At 42.1% G+C, this 16,269-nt stretch overlaps 1 protein-coding gene across 1 annotated transcript in view; it reads left to right on the forward strand.

Annotated features, from left to right (window-relative positions):
- The first annotated feature begins 3,344 nt into the window (after nt 1-3,344).
- Nucleotides 3,345-16,269, forward strand: part of SPMIP2 (sperm microtubule inner protein 2) — a 29,340-nt gene continuing 16,415 nt past the window's right edge. Inside the window, exons 1-3 of the mRNA XM_060247319.1 lie at nt 3,345-3,523; nt 11,034-11,266; nt 14,850-14,908. Coding sequence (XP_060103302.1) covers nt 3,409-3,523; nt 11,034-11,266; nt 14,850-14,908 — 407 coding nt within the window. The 5' untranslated portion in view covers nt 3,345-3,408. The remainder of the gene's footprint in view (nt 3,524-11,033; nt 11,267-14,849; nt 14,909-16,269) is intronic.

The following is a 16,269-nucleotide window of genomic DNA, read 5'->3' on the forward strand; positions in this document are numbered from 1 at the left end:
TCCACATTCAGAGGCACTAATCCTCTGAATCCCAGAGCCAGGAGGCAACATCAGGGGAAGACCTCCGTCTCTATGTTCTGGTGTTGGCTGTCCAGAGGAACTGTGTGAGATAGAATGCTGGACTAGATGTACTATTGGTCTAATCCAGCAGAGCTCTTCTTGTGTTCTTATGAGAACAGCTCAGGTGTTGGCAATGGAGATGGGAGGCTGGGTGAGAAGAATCTTCCTCACCCAACTGCCAACCTGCAGCACCTTCATCTGAATCTCAGCATTCAGAAGCTGAGGGGAGAATCTGGGAGGGCAGCTCAAGCTATTCCACTCAGGTTGGCCAGGTGGATGAGAAGCAGCTTCCCCTCACATCCAGTGGCATTGCCTGAGCCATCCTCCCTGACTTGAATCACTGCAAGATGCCAAAACTGAGGCAATGATGCTACAGGCAGGCAGCTGGGCAAAGATTCTTCTCGCCCAGCCACAGCACACCTAATGCAATCTCAGGGCTCAGCAGCCAAAGGGAGAGTCAAGGAGGATGGCTCAGACAACAATCCATAAAGCTTTTTGGTGGGCTCCCACCTGCTATTAGTAAAACTCGGGGGCAAATCTATCCCTGGAATGACTGAAACAACAGTGGCAAAACAAATACATCAACAGTGCCATCCTAAACAAGTTGTACTTAAGTGAAGTGAAGTCAGTTAGTTTAGAATGTTAAGTAGAATTGTGCTATAAGCTTGTTTTTACCCTTTTATTAGTAAAATAATGCAGGTTTCATCAAGAAAATCAGAACTTAAGATCAATTCACATCAGCATAGCTTTTGGGATCCCTACGCAGATTGACTTATAGTTGTGGCAAATTGGGCTCGCAATCATTTGCTAGGATTTTGGCCACCCTTGTGTGAACTGTGCAGAGAAGCCATGTACCATGGCTTGGTTCAACAAGCAGAAAAGCCTACTCACCCACAAGAAGAATGGATGCTCATTTTGTTGCTTGATAAATGCTGATAGTTGGACTGCTCTTTTGCTTGGTGTGGGGCTCGACAGCATTTTGTGCATGATAAATCCATGTGGTGGCTTTTGTAATAACTCCTGTCTGCCCAGTAAAATGTATCACTTTATCTGCTTTTATGTCTAACACATCAAAGAGTTCCCTCTGTCAAAATAACACACAGCAGCATTTGAAAGGATTTTACATTTGAAGTACCAAGCATACTTGAAGTGATGCCAAAGTACATGGAAGATGAATTATCAAAGATATCTGCTTTCACACTTCATTCATCCCCATGTCTTCCTGCTTCAAAAAGACAAATAAGTGTGGATTTCCGTGATCACAATTTAGGAGTGGTATATATATTGTTTGTGAAACCATATAGAAAGGTAATCCAGGGTCACCATCAAATTGGCAATGCAGGCTGTGTGGGCTAGAAAGATGCAGCTGAATTCAGAACATAGAGAAGTAATGATGTGAATGATCCACAGGGTATCTGGTTCAGATACCCAGCCTATGTATATTATCCTGCCACAAAGATACTGAAAGGAAGCTGAGCATTGGCATAGTGAATGTTGAGTTGTAAACTGCCTTCAGCATAATAAATAGTGGTTGAGTATATGCTTTCAGCTTACATCAGTTGCAGTGTTCTTCACTATAGTGAAACCAGATAGTCTCAAACCATCCATTTATCCAGTAGTAGTGCATTCCTCCACCACAAGGACTCTTTCTCTGATGCAAGAGGCTCTTAGGTTTGTGTTATTGGAACGGAAAAGTAGGATACATCCCATCTCAGTACATATTCTCCTTTCCCAATATGACTATGTCAATTAGCACCCCAAACTAAATGGGGCTTGAAAACCAATCATCGTGATTCCAGTTCTCTAAAGAAAGCCAAATCCATTTCATTAATGAAAGCTTTTGCCAAGAGCATATCGTCACTTTATATGAATACTTGCACACAACCCTTGCTGACAAGAAAGGTCACTCTCACTTGGAATGGTCTATTCCTGTTTGAGTCAGCTGATCAGTACAGGAGCAGACTGCCTGGCATGCTGGAATGCACATTATAGCCAGCATCCAAAACTCACAGTTTGGAAGAGGGCTCAGTTGACTAGTGAGCAGCTGCTGCAGTCCCCAATGCAGAGAATGCAGAGCTCCAAACCGCAAATGCTTCTGGCATGTCTGAGGAGACAAACTAGTAACCCCAGGGCCAGGGGGAAACAAAGATGTTGGGTTTCAGTTCCATACTTAGCATGAGCAAGGCAATTAGAAGGGAGTCCAAATGTCAGAGCTGGATGAAACCATGCTGGGTTTCATCCAGCTCCGACCTCAGGCGGTGGCCCCCTTTGCTGCTATCACCTCATTCATGCCCCTTGCCACACTGCCTGAGGAAAAAAGGAAAGCAGTTCTCCAGCTACTGGTGTGTATGCAGTGAGAAAAGGTGGGGGAGGGAAGAGACAGGGACCCATGACTTCAGGCAGCATCCCCACTTCAGGCTCCACTGACACCCAAAGACCATTCAAACCAGCCTCTCCCTACAAAGCCAGGTCAGTGACTTATCCACAGGAATGGCTCTGCCACTAGGCAGACTAGGCAACTGCTTAGTTGAATTCTCCCCATGTGACTCAGTGACGTTAGTTATCAGTGTGTGGGGGCGGAGGGACCAGAAGTTAGCCTTGCCTAGGCTAGGGCCGGCCCAGTTTATCCACCACCATTCTTGGGCACAGGGAAATAAGAGGTTTTCCTTCTCACAAGATAGATCCAGGTGGGTAGCTGTGTTGGTCTGAAGTAGCAGAACTTCAGTCCAGTGAGTCCAGTGGCACCTTTAAGGCCAACGAAGTTTTATTCTGGGTGTAAGCATTGCTTGAAAAAACCCCATGGTATGGAAAGACATCCTCAAGGCTGTTCTGTAGGCTGAAAGCATATCATATCACTGGATCACAGAAGTGCAGTTTCTCTTTCTGAACAGTAAATAGTGTCTAAATAGAAAGAAAAATTTCTTTGTTACAGGCCCATAGCTAGACAGATAAAAACTCCTGGGAAATTTATGAAAGATCTCTCCCTTATATTCTGGGTCATTTCCAAGAGAAAGCCCCTGACCTGCCAGATTGCCTGAGAGGACACATAAGAGCTGGCTCAGTGTCTTCCTACATGGAATGTGTGCAAGGGCTGCAAAGTCAAGCCTCCATTCAGAGTCTTACTCTCATCCTACAGAGTGGAGAAGCACAGGCAGCCCGTGGAATCCTGATGGCTTCCAAGGTCAGAAGGACAATATGTCACAATGTAGCAAATGACACCCAATAGCCTCTCATCCTCCCAAATGGCCTGGCTCACAATTCTTCCTGTCTGTGCTGTCTAGAGAGACAGCCAGCAACAACAGCTGCTGCAGTGCTCCAAACTGGAGGGAGTCTGCCAAGGAATAACTGATGGATAACTCTGCAGACGGTAGCCAGGCTGCCAAGGGCAAGACACAAAGATGTTGTTTGTCTTCTGGAGACCCACCAGAAGCCAGAGATACAGGGAAAAGAATTATCTTTACAGGTAACAGCAGTCATTCAGCAGTAGCTTATACGGATTAGAGCAGATGATGGCAGAACACTAACATCCATCAGATAAATGACCCAGACTGGAAAGTGACACTGCTTTGTAAAAGGCAGCATCATAGGTAGCGTTGCATATCCTGGCTTTATGTCATCAGGTACTATAAATAGGTACTTTCCTACAAGCACTGCTAAAGGAGCATAGAAGGACAAAGAAGTTATGGAACCTGACAAACGTCGAAGGCAGAGTTTATGGCTATGATCTCTATGGCTTGCCAGCAGCTCTTGTAACTGCATACATAGGGTTTCATTGCACACACAGAGCTGGATAGTCTATGAACACATGAATGTTCCTTATGCTGAGTCAGACCCCTGGCCTATTAACCCTGGTTGGCTCTGATTGGCAACAGCTCTCCAGGGTTTTGGATGGAGGTCTTTTCCATCACCTACTGCCTGAAATGCTAGATATTGAACCTAGGATGTTTTGTTTCAAAAGCAGATTGTCTAATGAGCCCAAGACCTTTCCCATTAGGAGGTATGATCAGGATCATAGCAGCAGCATAAGGTTGGTGGGAAAGAATGACCACCATAAACTATACAAATCTAACAAAAAAAATTAGAACTGTGTTAACATTTTGATCCCCATTCTGAGAAGGTGGGGCAATGCTTTATTTCTTAAAAGAAATTCTGGGGATCAAGGCTGCATGGGAGCGCCCATCTGCTGCCCTGGAAGGAAGCCGTGAGCATAAGGAGACAAGCTGCAGTGAGGAGAGCACACTATGTACATACTGATTGGTATTTTTTTATTACTAGTTTTGCTTCATACTTGAGGGTTTTTTTGGGGGGTGGGGGTGGTTATGAAACAAAGAGATGTCTGGTACTTGATAGGTGGTGCTAGGAGATCAGAGGGTTTTTTTCTTCTGATGCCACTTGGACTGGGAGTTCCCATGCACACCAGAGCAAAGGAAATCCTTCTCTCTCAGTTATCTTTGTTTTTCCATTTTCAAATGACACAAAGATTAAACAACAACAACAACAACAACGTTCAGCTGGTACTTGCCTTGCCACATACTGTTGCCTACCCCTTTCTTCTCAGGTTTTCTCTTATAGTTTGAATCAGTTTGGGCACCTTGAGTAATATTTAATGTTGCCTTTGAAGGGCTTAACTCTGCAAGCTAAGGAGGAAAAGAAATTATTCGAGGGCAGTAACAGCTTCTCTTATTCATAGAGGAATAGGTTTGTTTCTCTTTCTGCATTTCTGTATTCTAATTCCTCTGTGTTTTCACCCAGCCCCCTTTCACTTCCACTTTTTGCTCATTATTTTAAGGATATGCTATGTTTTCTTTGGCCTTGAAATATTTGATTGTGAACTCCCGGGGTTGCCAATCATCAGGTGAGATCTGCAGATAGGATTGCCAGGTCTGTGTTGGAAAATACCTGGAGACTTTAGGGGTGGATCTGGGAAAGGATGGGGTTTGGGGAGGGGAGCATGGTATAATTCCATAGAGTCCAAAGCAGCCGTTTTCTCCAGGGGGAGCCTATCTCTACCAACTGGAGATCAGATGTAAAAGCAGGAAGGTGGACATTTTATCTCTCCAAGGTCTGCATGGCTGGCAATCGTACTGTTAGCCTAGTGGAAGCCCATGCTTGTATGAGCTATGACAGAAGTCCTCTGAAGCTTCAGTTCTTTTCTCGTTTCAGTCCTTTCCCCCAAAATTCCCATTTTCTGTACTGCTCTCCAGGAATTTTCATTCTTCTTCAACTTAGACTCAAGTTCTCTCAGTTGTTGTTCCATGGAGCAGCCTGTCCAAGTTCACTAGAAGTGTTCAATTGGATTTTTAGAGGAAGCTATAAGAGCTATATCAATAATGTTCTAAGGGCATTAGTAAGTTAACATCTATGAGGTTTTTAAAATAAATGTTATGGTATAAATTAGTGGTAGATTTCTGATTTTAGAAGTGCTGATGTCTTTTTAAATGTTGTTATTCATGCCTGTGGCCATTTTTTTCTTTTTTTGTATACCACTTGGGCTTTTGGGAGGAAAGGCAGGTAATAAATATCTCCTACCAAACCACTCCGCAGTTCTTCTAGATACAGTCCACATTGCAACATGTCCACATCTCTTAGTCACTCTGTATTAGAATATGTAGAAAGGTACAGAGAGGATGCCTCTTGGAACTTAAGGCATGTAGTTCTAGGATACAAATACCCAATTAGATGGGGAACAAATGGCAATGTAAATGCCCCTTAACCGATTAACTCATTGACTTCCCCCTACACAAGCAACACTACCTTTCCTTTCAAGGGATCTCTATAAGCCGAAGGAACACAGTGGGGAAAAAAGGGGGGGATTAACAATTAATGCATTTCATGGATACTCTGCCTTTGTCCCCAATGGGAACTGAAAGCAGCTTACATAATTTTCCTTCTTCCATTTTATCCTCACAAGAACCCTGTGAGGTAGATTACACAGAGAGTACGAAGGTCAACCAACAGACTTCCATGGTAGGGTGGGGATTCAGATCTGGGTGTTCCAGAACCTAGTCTGACACTCTAACCACAAATTGTAAAAAATATTACAGCAGGGGAACATAAAAAAAAAGCTTAATCTCTTTAAAAAAGAAACCACGTTACTCTAACTACAGACAATCTCCCCCAGTCTTTACTGCCCAAATTATCCATGGTTGCTCCTGAGATGGAGATAGGGGACTAATGATGAGAAATAGCTCTTTGAGGAGTCTGACTAATAAGTTCTATCTCCACCAAAAGCTCATTATCTGCATGGTCCTCTGAATAATGAGGGCTCCAGCTCCCACTCAAATGGTAGTTTCTCCACTGAGAAGAAAAGGTGTTGGCCAGTTCATTTGCCTAGAAAGTTCTAATTCTTGACATAACAGTGGATAAATTTTCTGAAGCAAGGTGTTGACAAGTTAAAATAGATTCCTAGCACTTTCATAAGCCCTAATTAGATAAAGGGTTTTATTTGCTAGTATTCAAAAGGGGTTGGGGGTGGGACAGAAAAACTATTGCATTTTGATTTTTCTCCTAATACTGAAGAAAGATTACCTGATAAAAAGGTTATGATTTTCATGGAACATTACTGCTATTATCTAATAAAGACCTCGTCATGTTTACTTTTGCTTTGTTTTTATGTTTCCTTGTTAAGAAATGTTTAGCTTATTTGATTTTTTAAATGAAGGACTAAATCTTACATTTTCTCTGATGATGGTCCCCCAGTGTGCCCTGAGAGAAACCCATATTGTGATAAATTAAACAGGAAAGCATTTATGTAACAACTATTTTTGTTTTAGTTTATTTTTCTATTTACACTCCATGCATTCCATTTATAAGCTCTCAAAGCACCTTAGCACTGACTACAGACATAGTTTATATAACTTCAAAATCAAAAGTGAGCAAAGCGAGCTCACATTTACAAGGCTGAAACAAGAAGAGTAAAAACAATCCTAGATGCATACATGGATTAGGATTGCCAGTTTTGGGTTGGGAAATTCCTGGAGATTTGAGTACAGATGGGTTTTGTGAGGGAAGGGACCTCAAAAGGAATGTGATGTCATAGAGTCTGTCCTCCCCTAAACTGCCATTTTCTCCAGGGGAACTGATCTCTGTAGTCTGGAGATCAGTTGCAATTCCAGTAGATCTCCAGGCCCCTCTGAAGGCAGGCAAATCTAACATACATACATCTATAATAATAATTCCCTTATGGTGGTGGCCAAATGGGGTTCTTCCATTGGCTTACAAGTGCATTCCATGCACTCAACAAATAATTGACCCATCACAGCTCACTCAGTGTCTCTGGCCTCTCATTGGCTGACTCTCTTGTTCCTGTCTACTACAAGCTATGGAATGTTGAACAAAGCACCAAAACAGCCTTACTTCAGACACAGCCACATTTCCAATGCTTTTCCGTGTCCTCTCCATTAACCGGCCTAATGAAAAGCATCACCAGCAACAGACTTCTGGTGCCCCATCAACAGCCCACACAGATGGCCTCCCAGCACTCGCAGCCTCCGAAGGTCACAGAAATAGCCAAGAAGCTGCTGCCGCCATAATACAACTAGGCCTGGCCCTGCTGGAAGCATTTCCTCAGAGACTATGGCTGCAGCCTCTTATGTGTTACTCCCTCCCTCCTCCCCTCAGCCTTGCCTGTAGCCAGAGGCTGTTGCTAGGCAACCAACTTCTATCAGTAAAGGAAGAGGCCTTTGGTGAATATAATTGCATACAATCCACCCTCCAGAGCAGTTATTTTCTCCAGGATGGGGAGAGAGATCTGTTGTCTGGAGTTCAGTTGTGATCCCAGGATATCTTCAGGCTCCACATGGAGGTTGGCTAACCAAGGCCTTGCAGCACCTTTTGAGTGACTTGATGCCACCTGACTGGCATGACTTAACTAGGCCTGACCGCTTGCTCCTGTTCAGCAGCAGCCCACCTAGGACAGCCAGTGGGACTTAGAATGCCAACTGCAAATGGGCAAATTCCTGGAGATTTGAGGGGTGGAGCTTGGAGAGTGTGGGTTTGAGGAGGTGTGGGACCTCAGACAGGTACAATGCCATAGACGCCACCCTCCAAGCCAGTTCTTCCCCCTGGGGAGCCATTGTTGCCAATCTCCAGGTGAGAGCTGGATATAATTCAGAATTACTACTCTCCAGATGGCAGAGATCAGCTCCCCTTGAAGTGGGGGGAGTGAATGGCTTCACTTGGGTTGGTGGGAAGACAGCAATGGTGGGGGAGCACTTGCCCAGAGCCTCTTTCTAGAGCCCGTTGTATTTCTTAGTACACACATATTTCTCTCTTATCCTCTAGAAACAACAGAATGATTTCCATTTAATGCATTTTGTAATTATAAATAGGATGAATAAGTATTCTCCCTTTCCTGCAGCCCAGTCGTTCCAAGAAAGTAATGTTAGCTAGTCATCATCATGATCCATGGTTCAATAAAGACTTTATACTTTGGTCTGATGTTGGTAGTCGCTTAGAGCTACTATTGTTTATTCATCTCATGCAGTTTTAGCTTCAGACAGGTGGCAGTGGTGGAAAGTGCTATCAGATCAAAGCTGATTTATTCAGACTCCATAGGGATGAACAGAGGTGGTGTGCTATTGCCTGCCTCTGCATTGCAACCCTGAACTTCCTTGGCAGTCTTCCATCCAAATGCTAATCAGGGCTGACCCTTGCTTATCTTCCAAGATCTGACAAGCCTGGGCCATCCAGGTTAGGGTGTCAGACAGGTAGCCACGGTTATCATTACAGACTTGAAAAGAATTCAGTCACTGCCCCTCAGTCCAGATAAAAAGTTTAGCATTTGTTTGTAATGATGTTGATTACTGAGTGCCAAAGAAATGAGTCATAGGGTTCGTGGCATAACTTGCTGGGTGTTATCACATCGTACAATTTATACAAACAACACTGAAGCATTATGCCAAAGTGTTGCAGTCACAATATATAAAGTCAAGTCTAGTGTATTGGGAGCTTTTATTATATGTTAGGGTTAATGCCTGGGGAGAGAAAACACTGTATTCAAGGTATCAAAGGAGCCTGTGTGCACCTATTTAAAATCACATAGGCTCCAAATGATTGACTTCACCCTCCACTAAAAACAAAAAAAGACTGTGAATGGAGCTATAAGCCCCTGTGTAGGGTACATTTCAAATGCATGGATATTGGGGACCTCTCCACCCTACCCGCTACAGTCATTTTTTTCACATAATGCATATCTGCACAGGAATATGGTGGAAATACATTTGGTGATTAGTTGTAATTATGGGAGATTTCCAGATCCCACCTGCAGGTTGGCAACTCAGTTGACCGTGTCCTTAATACTTTCATCCTGCCCCCGAACTGTCAGCTGAGATTCTAGTCTCGCGCAGCTTAGAGTGTTCGGGTCTGATTCAACTAGAATTTTCATGGCCTAATTTTAAATAAAATGAGAACAGAGTTGTGGCAGTTGTTTTATCTCATTTTATTTTTTTTGGCCATCAGCCAACTTATAGCAACCATGTTCAAGACAGAAGATGAATTGGTTTGCCATTGTCTGCCTCCGCACAGTGACCTTTGTTGTTCTCCCATCCAAATGCAAACCAGGGCCAACTCTGCTTAGCTTCTGAGACTGGGGTAGCCTGGGCTATTCAGGTCAGGGCAGTTAAGGAGGAACAGTTTGATGAATGCCTGAATGCTTGTGCATAGCTGTTCCTTGTGCATAGCTGCTCTTTTCCTCTCTTAGTTGCCCATGTGGCAACTTCACACAGCATAATACTTGCTGATTGTCATTCTACTTTATTTATTTGGAAATGGAAGGTCTTCAGGCTCCACCCCCAAAGTCCCCAGATATTTCTCAAGTTGGACCTGGCAACTCTAAAATGGCTGATGTTTTGAGCCAACTTGCCTCTGCTGAATGGATCTGGGAATGGATGCCCGAGTGAGTATTCTAACATGGGAACCCACAGCCAAAGCCAAAGGGGAGCATTACAATTAGAGAGCCACAGGCACTCTGAGAGGATGGTGGGGGAGAGCAGAGAACCTTGCAGTGCCCAGCCATTTCATATCTTCCTAGGCTCAGAGCAGTTTATGTTTTTAGTTTCCGCTGTGCTGCTTGTGCTTTTTCTTGATGTTTTGTTTTAAAAACTGCACTGCCAAATTCTACTGTTCCCCAGCCTTTCCACTTTAGACAGGCATCTTTTAAGAGTGTGATGGGGAAGGTTTGGGAGGTAGGTGTCAGTTATCAAAGACTATTAAATAAACAAAATATAGCAAGAGTGTTATTGTTTAAAGCATGTTTGTATGTTAAGTTAAAAATATCTTTTTATTGTGTTTGTCTCCTTTATAAAGTTTGTGTATATGCTACCTGGCATTACATTTTATGAAACACGTGGCTCAGCCTGACAAAGTTTCATTTATGTCAGATCTGATCCTGTTTTATGGGCTTTTCAATAGCCACTGTGGCCCACTGGAATGAGCTTCCAGGAAAACTGATGAGGACTTTGATTCTGATGCATTTTCATATTGGGTTGCAAAAGCTGAAGTTTTGAGGCCTCCTGCCATTGGAGATGTTTGTGGACTGATACGCTGTCTTGTGGGGTTTCAGATGGAGGGTAGTAGCCTGTTAAGCAGGCATTACACATGGTAGTTTTGTCTGGGTGTGGTTGTTGTTAATGCTTTTAATGTTATTGATTCCTTCAAAACATTTAGTTGTTTTTTTCTTACCAGCCTTGGGCAGGCATTTAAATATGTTACATAAATTTAGCCTCTTGAACCACTGCTGCCTGCAGCTGTCTGATCTAAATGGTTATGGTTATGGCACAAGCACACACCTGTACCAGTTCAGTTAGCAAATACAGGAGACATGGCAAGGAATGAGTGAAGAAAAACTTGCATCACTCTGGAAAAATGCATGTTAAAACCCATTCAGATTCTATAATAAAGCAGCTAATCTTACTTTCTGCAGACTTGCCTTGTTTGTCCTATAAATGCCTTTTCAAAACTTTTTTCTTCTCAAGGTCCAGATGGTACTGGTGATTACAGGTCATGGCTCCCTGCTCATACTATTTATGTAGGAGCAAAAAGTTCACCAAAAGAGGGCACTAGTGAAGCTATGTACTTGTGGCGACCTGCACCAGACAACCCACCTGCGTGGCTCAAGAGACAGTGCACAGTGGGAGAAATCGGCTGGAGGGTAGTAGAATTTGGTTATCTCAACAGACGACGCATCCCCATCAGCAAACCTATTATGGTAACTAACTGATTTCTATTTCTGAAATGCCTAATGAGGTGATAGTCTAGCTGCCTAGTGGTTTTAAGCTAGGTAATTTTAGTGCAGTAGCTAATCTCCTCATGTTTAAATAATAGGTTTTTTTTAAAAAAAATCTCTATGTTAAAATGTACAAAATTAGTCTCACATGATGTAGTTAATAATTGTGGAAATTTAGCCTGAACAAAACATAATTCATATAACACAGAAATATCAGCTCTAAAATTACCCTCACTCAGTGCCAGTTAAATTCAAGATCCAGAAGATGTATCACCTAATATTACTTGTGTTATTTATTTAGAACATTTTAATGCCATCTCTCCAGGAACCTGTCCAAGGTGGCTTACAAAATAAATGTAATAAAAACAAACATTTAAAGATAGTAGTTAAAATCCAGCACTTAAAACCCAGCCCAGCATAATACAGACCCTAAAAACTGAGCACAGATAGCTTAAAATAAGAGTTTCTATACTAACATCGAATTTAAAAATCAAGCCCTTAATTAAAAACCTTGATGAACAGAAATGTTTTGGCCTAGCACCTAAAAGAAACCAGTGTAGGCACCAGGTGACTCTCAAAGGACATTCTACAAGTGAGGTACCACTACTAAAAAAAGTAGTCTCTGGTTGCCACCCACCTCACCTCTGAAGGCAGGAATACTGGGAGCAGGACTTGTGAGGCAGATCTTAATTGGCAGGTTAGACAATATGGGACATTATCAGTCGACGTTAACAATGAAGTTGTGGAGTTACCTACAGAGTCAAAAAGGGATCCATTATGTCAGGGGTGTCAAACTTATGGTCTGCAGGATGGAACTGGGACGCCCATGACTTTAATCCATCCTGTGGCTCTTTTCTCCCCCTCCTTCCACTCCTCTGCCTGTCCTCAACCTTTGAAGCTTAAGGCTGCTGAAGTTCCCTGCTCCCTCAGCCTTGTCTTTGCTGGCTTCAGCAGGAAACTCTTCTTCAGGTCCCGCAAAGAAAATGCCGAATGGATAGACTACTCTGGGACTGGAATGACAGCTCCCAGAGTAGAATGATGGTCCCTAGCAATAGAATCTGTGTTCTAGGACTGGAATGACAGGGCACAGAGTGGAATGACAGCCCCTGGAAGTAGCAGCAGCATTCTGGGAATGACATCCCACTCTGGGAATGGAATTCCACCCTGGGGGTCCTCATTCCAATCCCAGAACACTTCTGCTACTCCCAGGGACTGACATTTCGCTTGGGGGGGCTGTCACTCCAGTCCCAGAGTAGTCTATCTGAGCCCAGATACCTTAATGGAAAATCCATTCCACATTTTCCTTGCAACTTTGTCTGTGCTGCAGTGTATTTCAATGGAATGGAGCTCAAGCAGTTTCACTTTCCAGTGTTTGTGTGGCCAGCTGTTGCGTGCTGGAGTTGTCTCCTTGCAAATAAGCGGCTGATGTTTTGAGCCAGCTTGTCTCTGTTCTATACATACTGCTGCTATACATACTGTTGTAATGTTTAATGTTTTTAAGGTTTTAAATATTTTGAATGTTTTAAATGCTTATATATTTAAATGCTAATTTAACTTCATGTTTGACTATCTGCTGTGAGCCGCCCTGAGCCACCTTCGTGGGAAGGGCGGGACATAAATCATAAATAAATAAATAAATAAATAAATAAAAATAGACCTGAAAATGGGTGCGGGTGCCTGAGTGAGTACTCTAACCTGGGAACCCACTGCCAAAGGGAGACATTATACTGGAGAGCCACTGCCACTCTGAGTATATGGCAGGGGTGGGGGAAGAAACTTGTAATGCCCAGCCATTTCATGCTTTTCTAGGTACAGAGCTTTTTACATTTTTAGTTAATATTTTTTGCTGTGATCCTTGTGCTTTTTCTTGATGTTTTATTTTTTAAATTGAATTGGCAAATCCCACTAGTCCTCTACTTTTATCACAAGAGATTTAAGCATGTTTGTATTTTCAGTTTTTAAAAAACCCAGTATCTTTAATTGTGTTTGTCTGTATCCTTTATAAAGTCTATATCTCCACTACTTGACATTACATTTTATGACATACATGGCCTGATCCCACAAAGTCTCATTTATGTCAGATCTGGCCCTTGTAACAAATGAGTTCAACACTCCTGCATTATGTCTTCATGGTTCCCCAGTGTGATGCCTGTGTTCTGTGATTATAGCTCCTTTATTAGATACAGCTTGGTATAGGGCTGCACTTGGAACTGGGAGATGGGCCAACTATAAAAATACATTCAAGTTCCCATGCCAGCATGCCATTGGATCATTCAAACCAGCAGGGGGCCCGTGATTGGAGCAGGGCAGCAAGGATTTGGATCCTACTGCTCATTGTTCCTGAGTCCCCAAGCTCAGGTCTAAAGGCTCCAATGAGCCAGGCAGGAACCCCTTTCCAAAATCATGACATTAATTTATGTACACAACAGATCCCTAGATTTTTGTTTTTAAAAAAATGCTTGAAGAATTTGGGAAAGAGGGGAAATTGGATCAGGAAAGCAGCACTGGAATAGAAGGTGTTTTTTCAGGCACTTTTTTCCTTATCTAAATCCTTCTTTGTGTTTCCTCTTGTGGAGCAAATAGTAGCTTTGGAAAAGTGTTTTAGATCAGGAAAGCAGTGACAAGGAAAAGGCTAAACATCCCAACCCTCAGTGCTGCAGTCTTTTTGGAGGGAAGAGAGATCAATCAGGGGTCTTCTGCAATCGATCCAGTTTGGGTCTGAAACATTCCACTCACTGTTATCCCAGTTCCTTGGGATGTCTGTCAAGAACCAAGTCCAGTTATTCCATTTACACTGAGATAACACAATGACTTGGGGATAATACCAAGTAGAAAACAAGGCCTGAAATGGTTTTCTATTCCATTTGGCCCATTTCAATCATATCCACATGATCCTCTGAAAAAGAGGAATTGAACTGGTTGAATTCCAACTAAACAAGCCATGTGGGAAGTAACTGTACTAGAACCACCCATGTGGTTTACTTCTTTTCAGTATCACAAATATAACAGCCAGCACTGTTTATTGGCAACCACATGCATACATTATGCCAATATACAAGAATGGTTTACAGAAGGACATATTCCAGATTGTTGGCCTCAGATCCCATTTGTAAATGCTTGGTTATTTCAGTTACTATTCAGTGCCAACTAAAGGCAAGTTGGAAGTACTTGGACGCTTCCACACTAGGATTTTGCCCTGTGTGTCTAGCTAGAGGGAGCTTCCATATGATGTTGTGCTCATTCTGACCATGATGTGTGTGTTTCCACTTGTACTCGTTCCTTTTGTGCTGTATCAAAAAATTCCACTCCCTTTGATCCAAAGTGGGGGTGTAGAAACAGCCCTTGTGACTCTTTCACATATGTACCTTCACTTCAGTATGGAAGTGCACTAGGAATCAGTGCGTGCAGCAATTGTCCCTGCATTTCTGTATACACAGACATTTATTAGTCCTTTGTGCGATTGTGCTTACTAATTTAATAACATATGAAGTGGCCACCAAAGTTTAAGGGTCAATGTAGTATAAACATGCCTGATTAACATGCCGCTTTTGTTTTTCTTTGACAGACTGAAATATTTCCTTCACCTGAAGAGTTTGAGATGATTCAGCGATACACAAATCCTGGGTAGGAATATGCTAGTTTAAATAAAAAATCTTTTGAATGTCAATTTACCAGCCATTGGCACTTAAGAAAGGCATAAGATTGTCAATATGTATAACATTTAATAGAATGACTTCAATAGCTGCATCTGTTATTATTACACATTACTGCTGACAGGTCATCATCTGGTTGATGACAATGCCTAAAGGTAGGATTGATTATTGGAATTGATATTACACAAAGCTGCACAAATTTCAGTTGGCTGGAGGGAATTCACCAAAATAAGCACCCAATTCACAATTAATTGTGCCAAATTTATGGCGGCAGCTAGGAGAATTTGTGAGGATTATGTAAAGAAGGGGCCTTGAACTGACTGTTTTTTGAATATTTCCAATCTTGTATTTTACTTTTTCTTAAATGCCTGAGTACTTTGCATACCACAAATGCTATTGAAACTGATACAAATACAGAGACCATGCATAAAGTTGCCACATATTATTCCCATGCAATCAAATTGCATTCTATGGTTCTTACAAGCCAATGCCGAGGTAACAGATTGAAATTTTAACCAGTGTATTCTGGTTAATATTTTTATGGAGTTGTATAATCTTTAAATTTTTTATTATATGTACTATATCTATTAAGTTAGAAGATGTTTGACCAGTACTGTATTCTTTGTTATATTTCATTATTCATACTAATGTCCTATATTTTATTTTCACATTTATTTTTTAAATATCTTATGTTTTACCTATTTAGGTCCATCTTGATTTTTACAATTTTTCTGTGGTTGTTGTTGGCCTGCATTGTGTTGTGTATTTGGTCATGGACTGTAATAAAGCAAACTGAACTGCACTCCATGTTCATGTGCATCACTAAAATAAGAACCAAGATACTTGCCTTTCTTGGATCTTGAATTGCTGTTGTCTAAATTTGAATATATCTATACACGGCAAAATTTGGGAAAGAAAAATAAGTGACATACCACAAATGCTCCTTTTTCCAGCATCCAAGTCTAGTAGTTAAAGACTGACACTTTTCTTAAGGAAGAATTAACTATAGCTAAACAGTTGGCATCTAAATGATCAACCAAGAGGAGAATGAATCCTTATTAGAGTACAGTTAGATGGTGAACACTGCACAGCCAGGCTAGCTCAGTCTTGTCGAATCTTGGGAGCTAAAAATACTTGGCCTTGGTGAGTTGGGGGCATGAGAGACCACCAGAGATTACCAGGGTTGCTACACAGAGGCAGAGCAATGGCAAACCACCTCTGAACTTCTCTTGCCATGAAAACCCTATGGGGTTACCATAAGTCAGTGACTTTTTAAAAAAGAACCACTTGTCCAAGTGCACCTCCTTTTGCTTACACAGTTGTGGCATCTCA

The sequence above is a fragment of the Heteronotia binoei genome, chromosome 9 (assembly GCF_032191835.1).
Source record: "Heteronotia binoei isolate CCM8104 ecotype False Entrance Well chromosome 9, APGP_CSIRO_Hbin_v1, whole genome shotgun sequence".
In the NCBI taxonomy this organism is placed as follows: domain Eukaryota; kingdom Metazoa; phylum Chordata; class Lepidosauria; order Squamata; family Gekkonidae; genus Heteronotia; species Heteronotia binoei.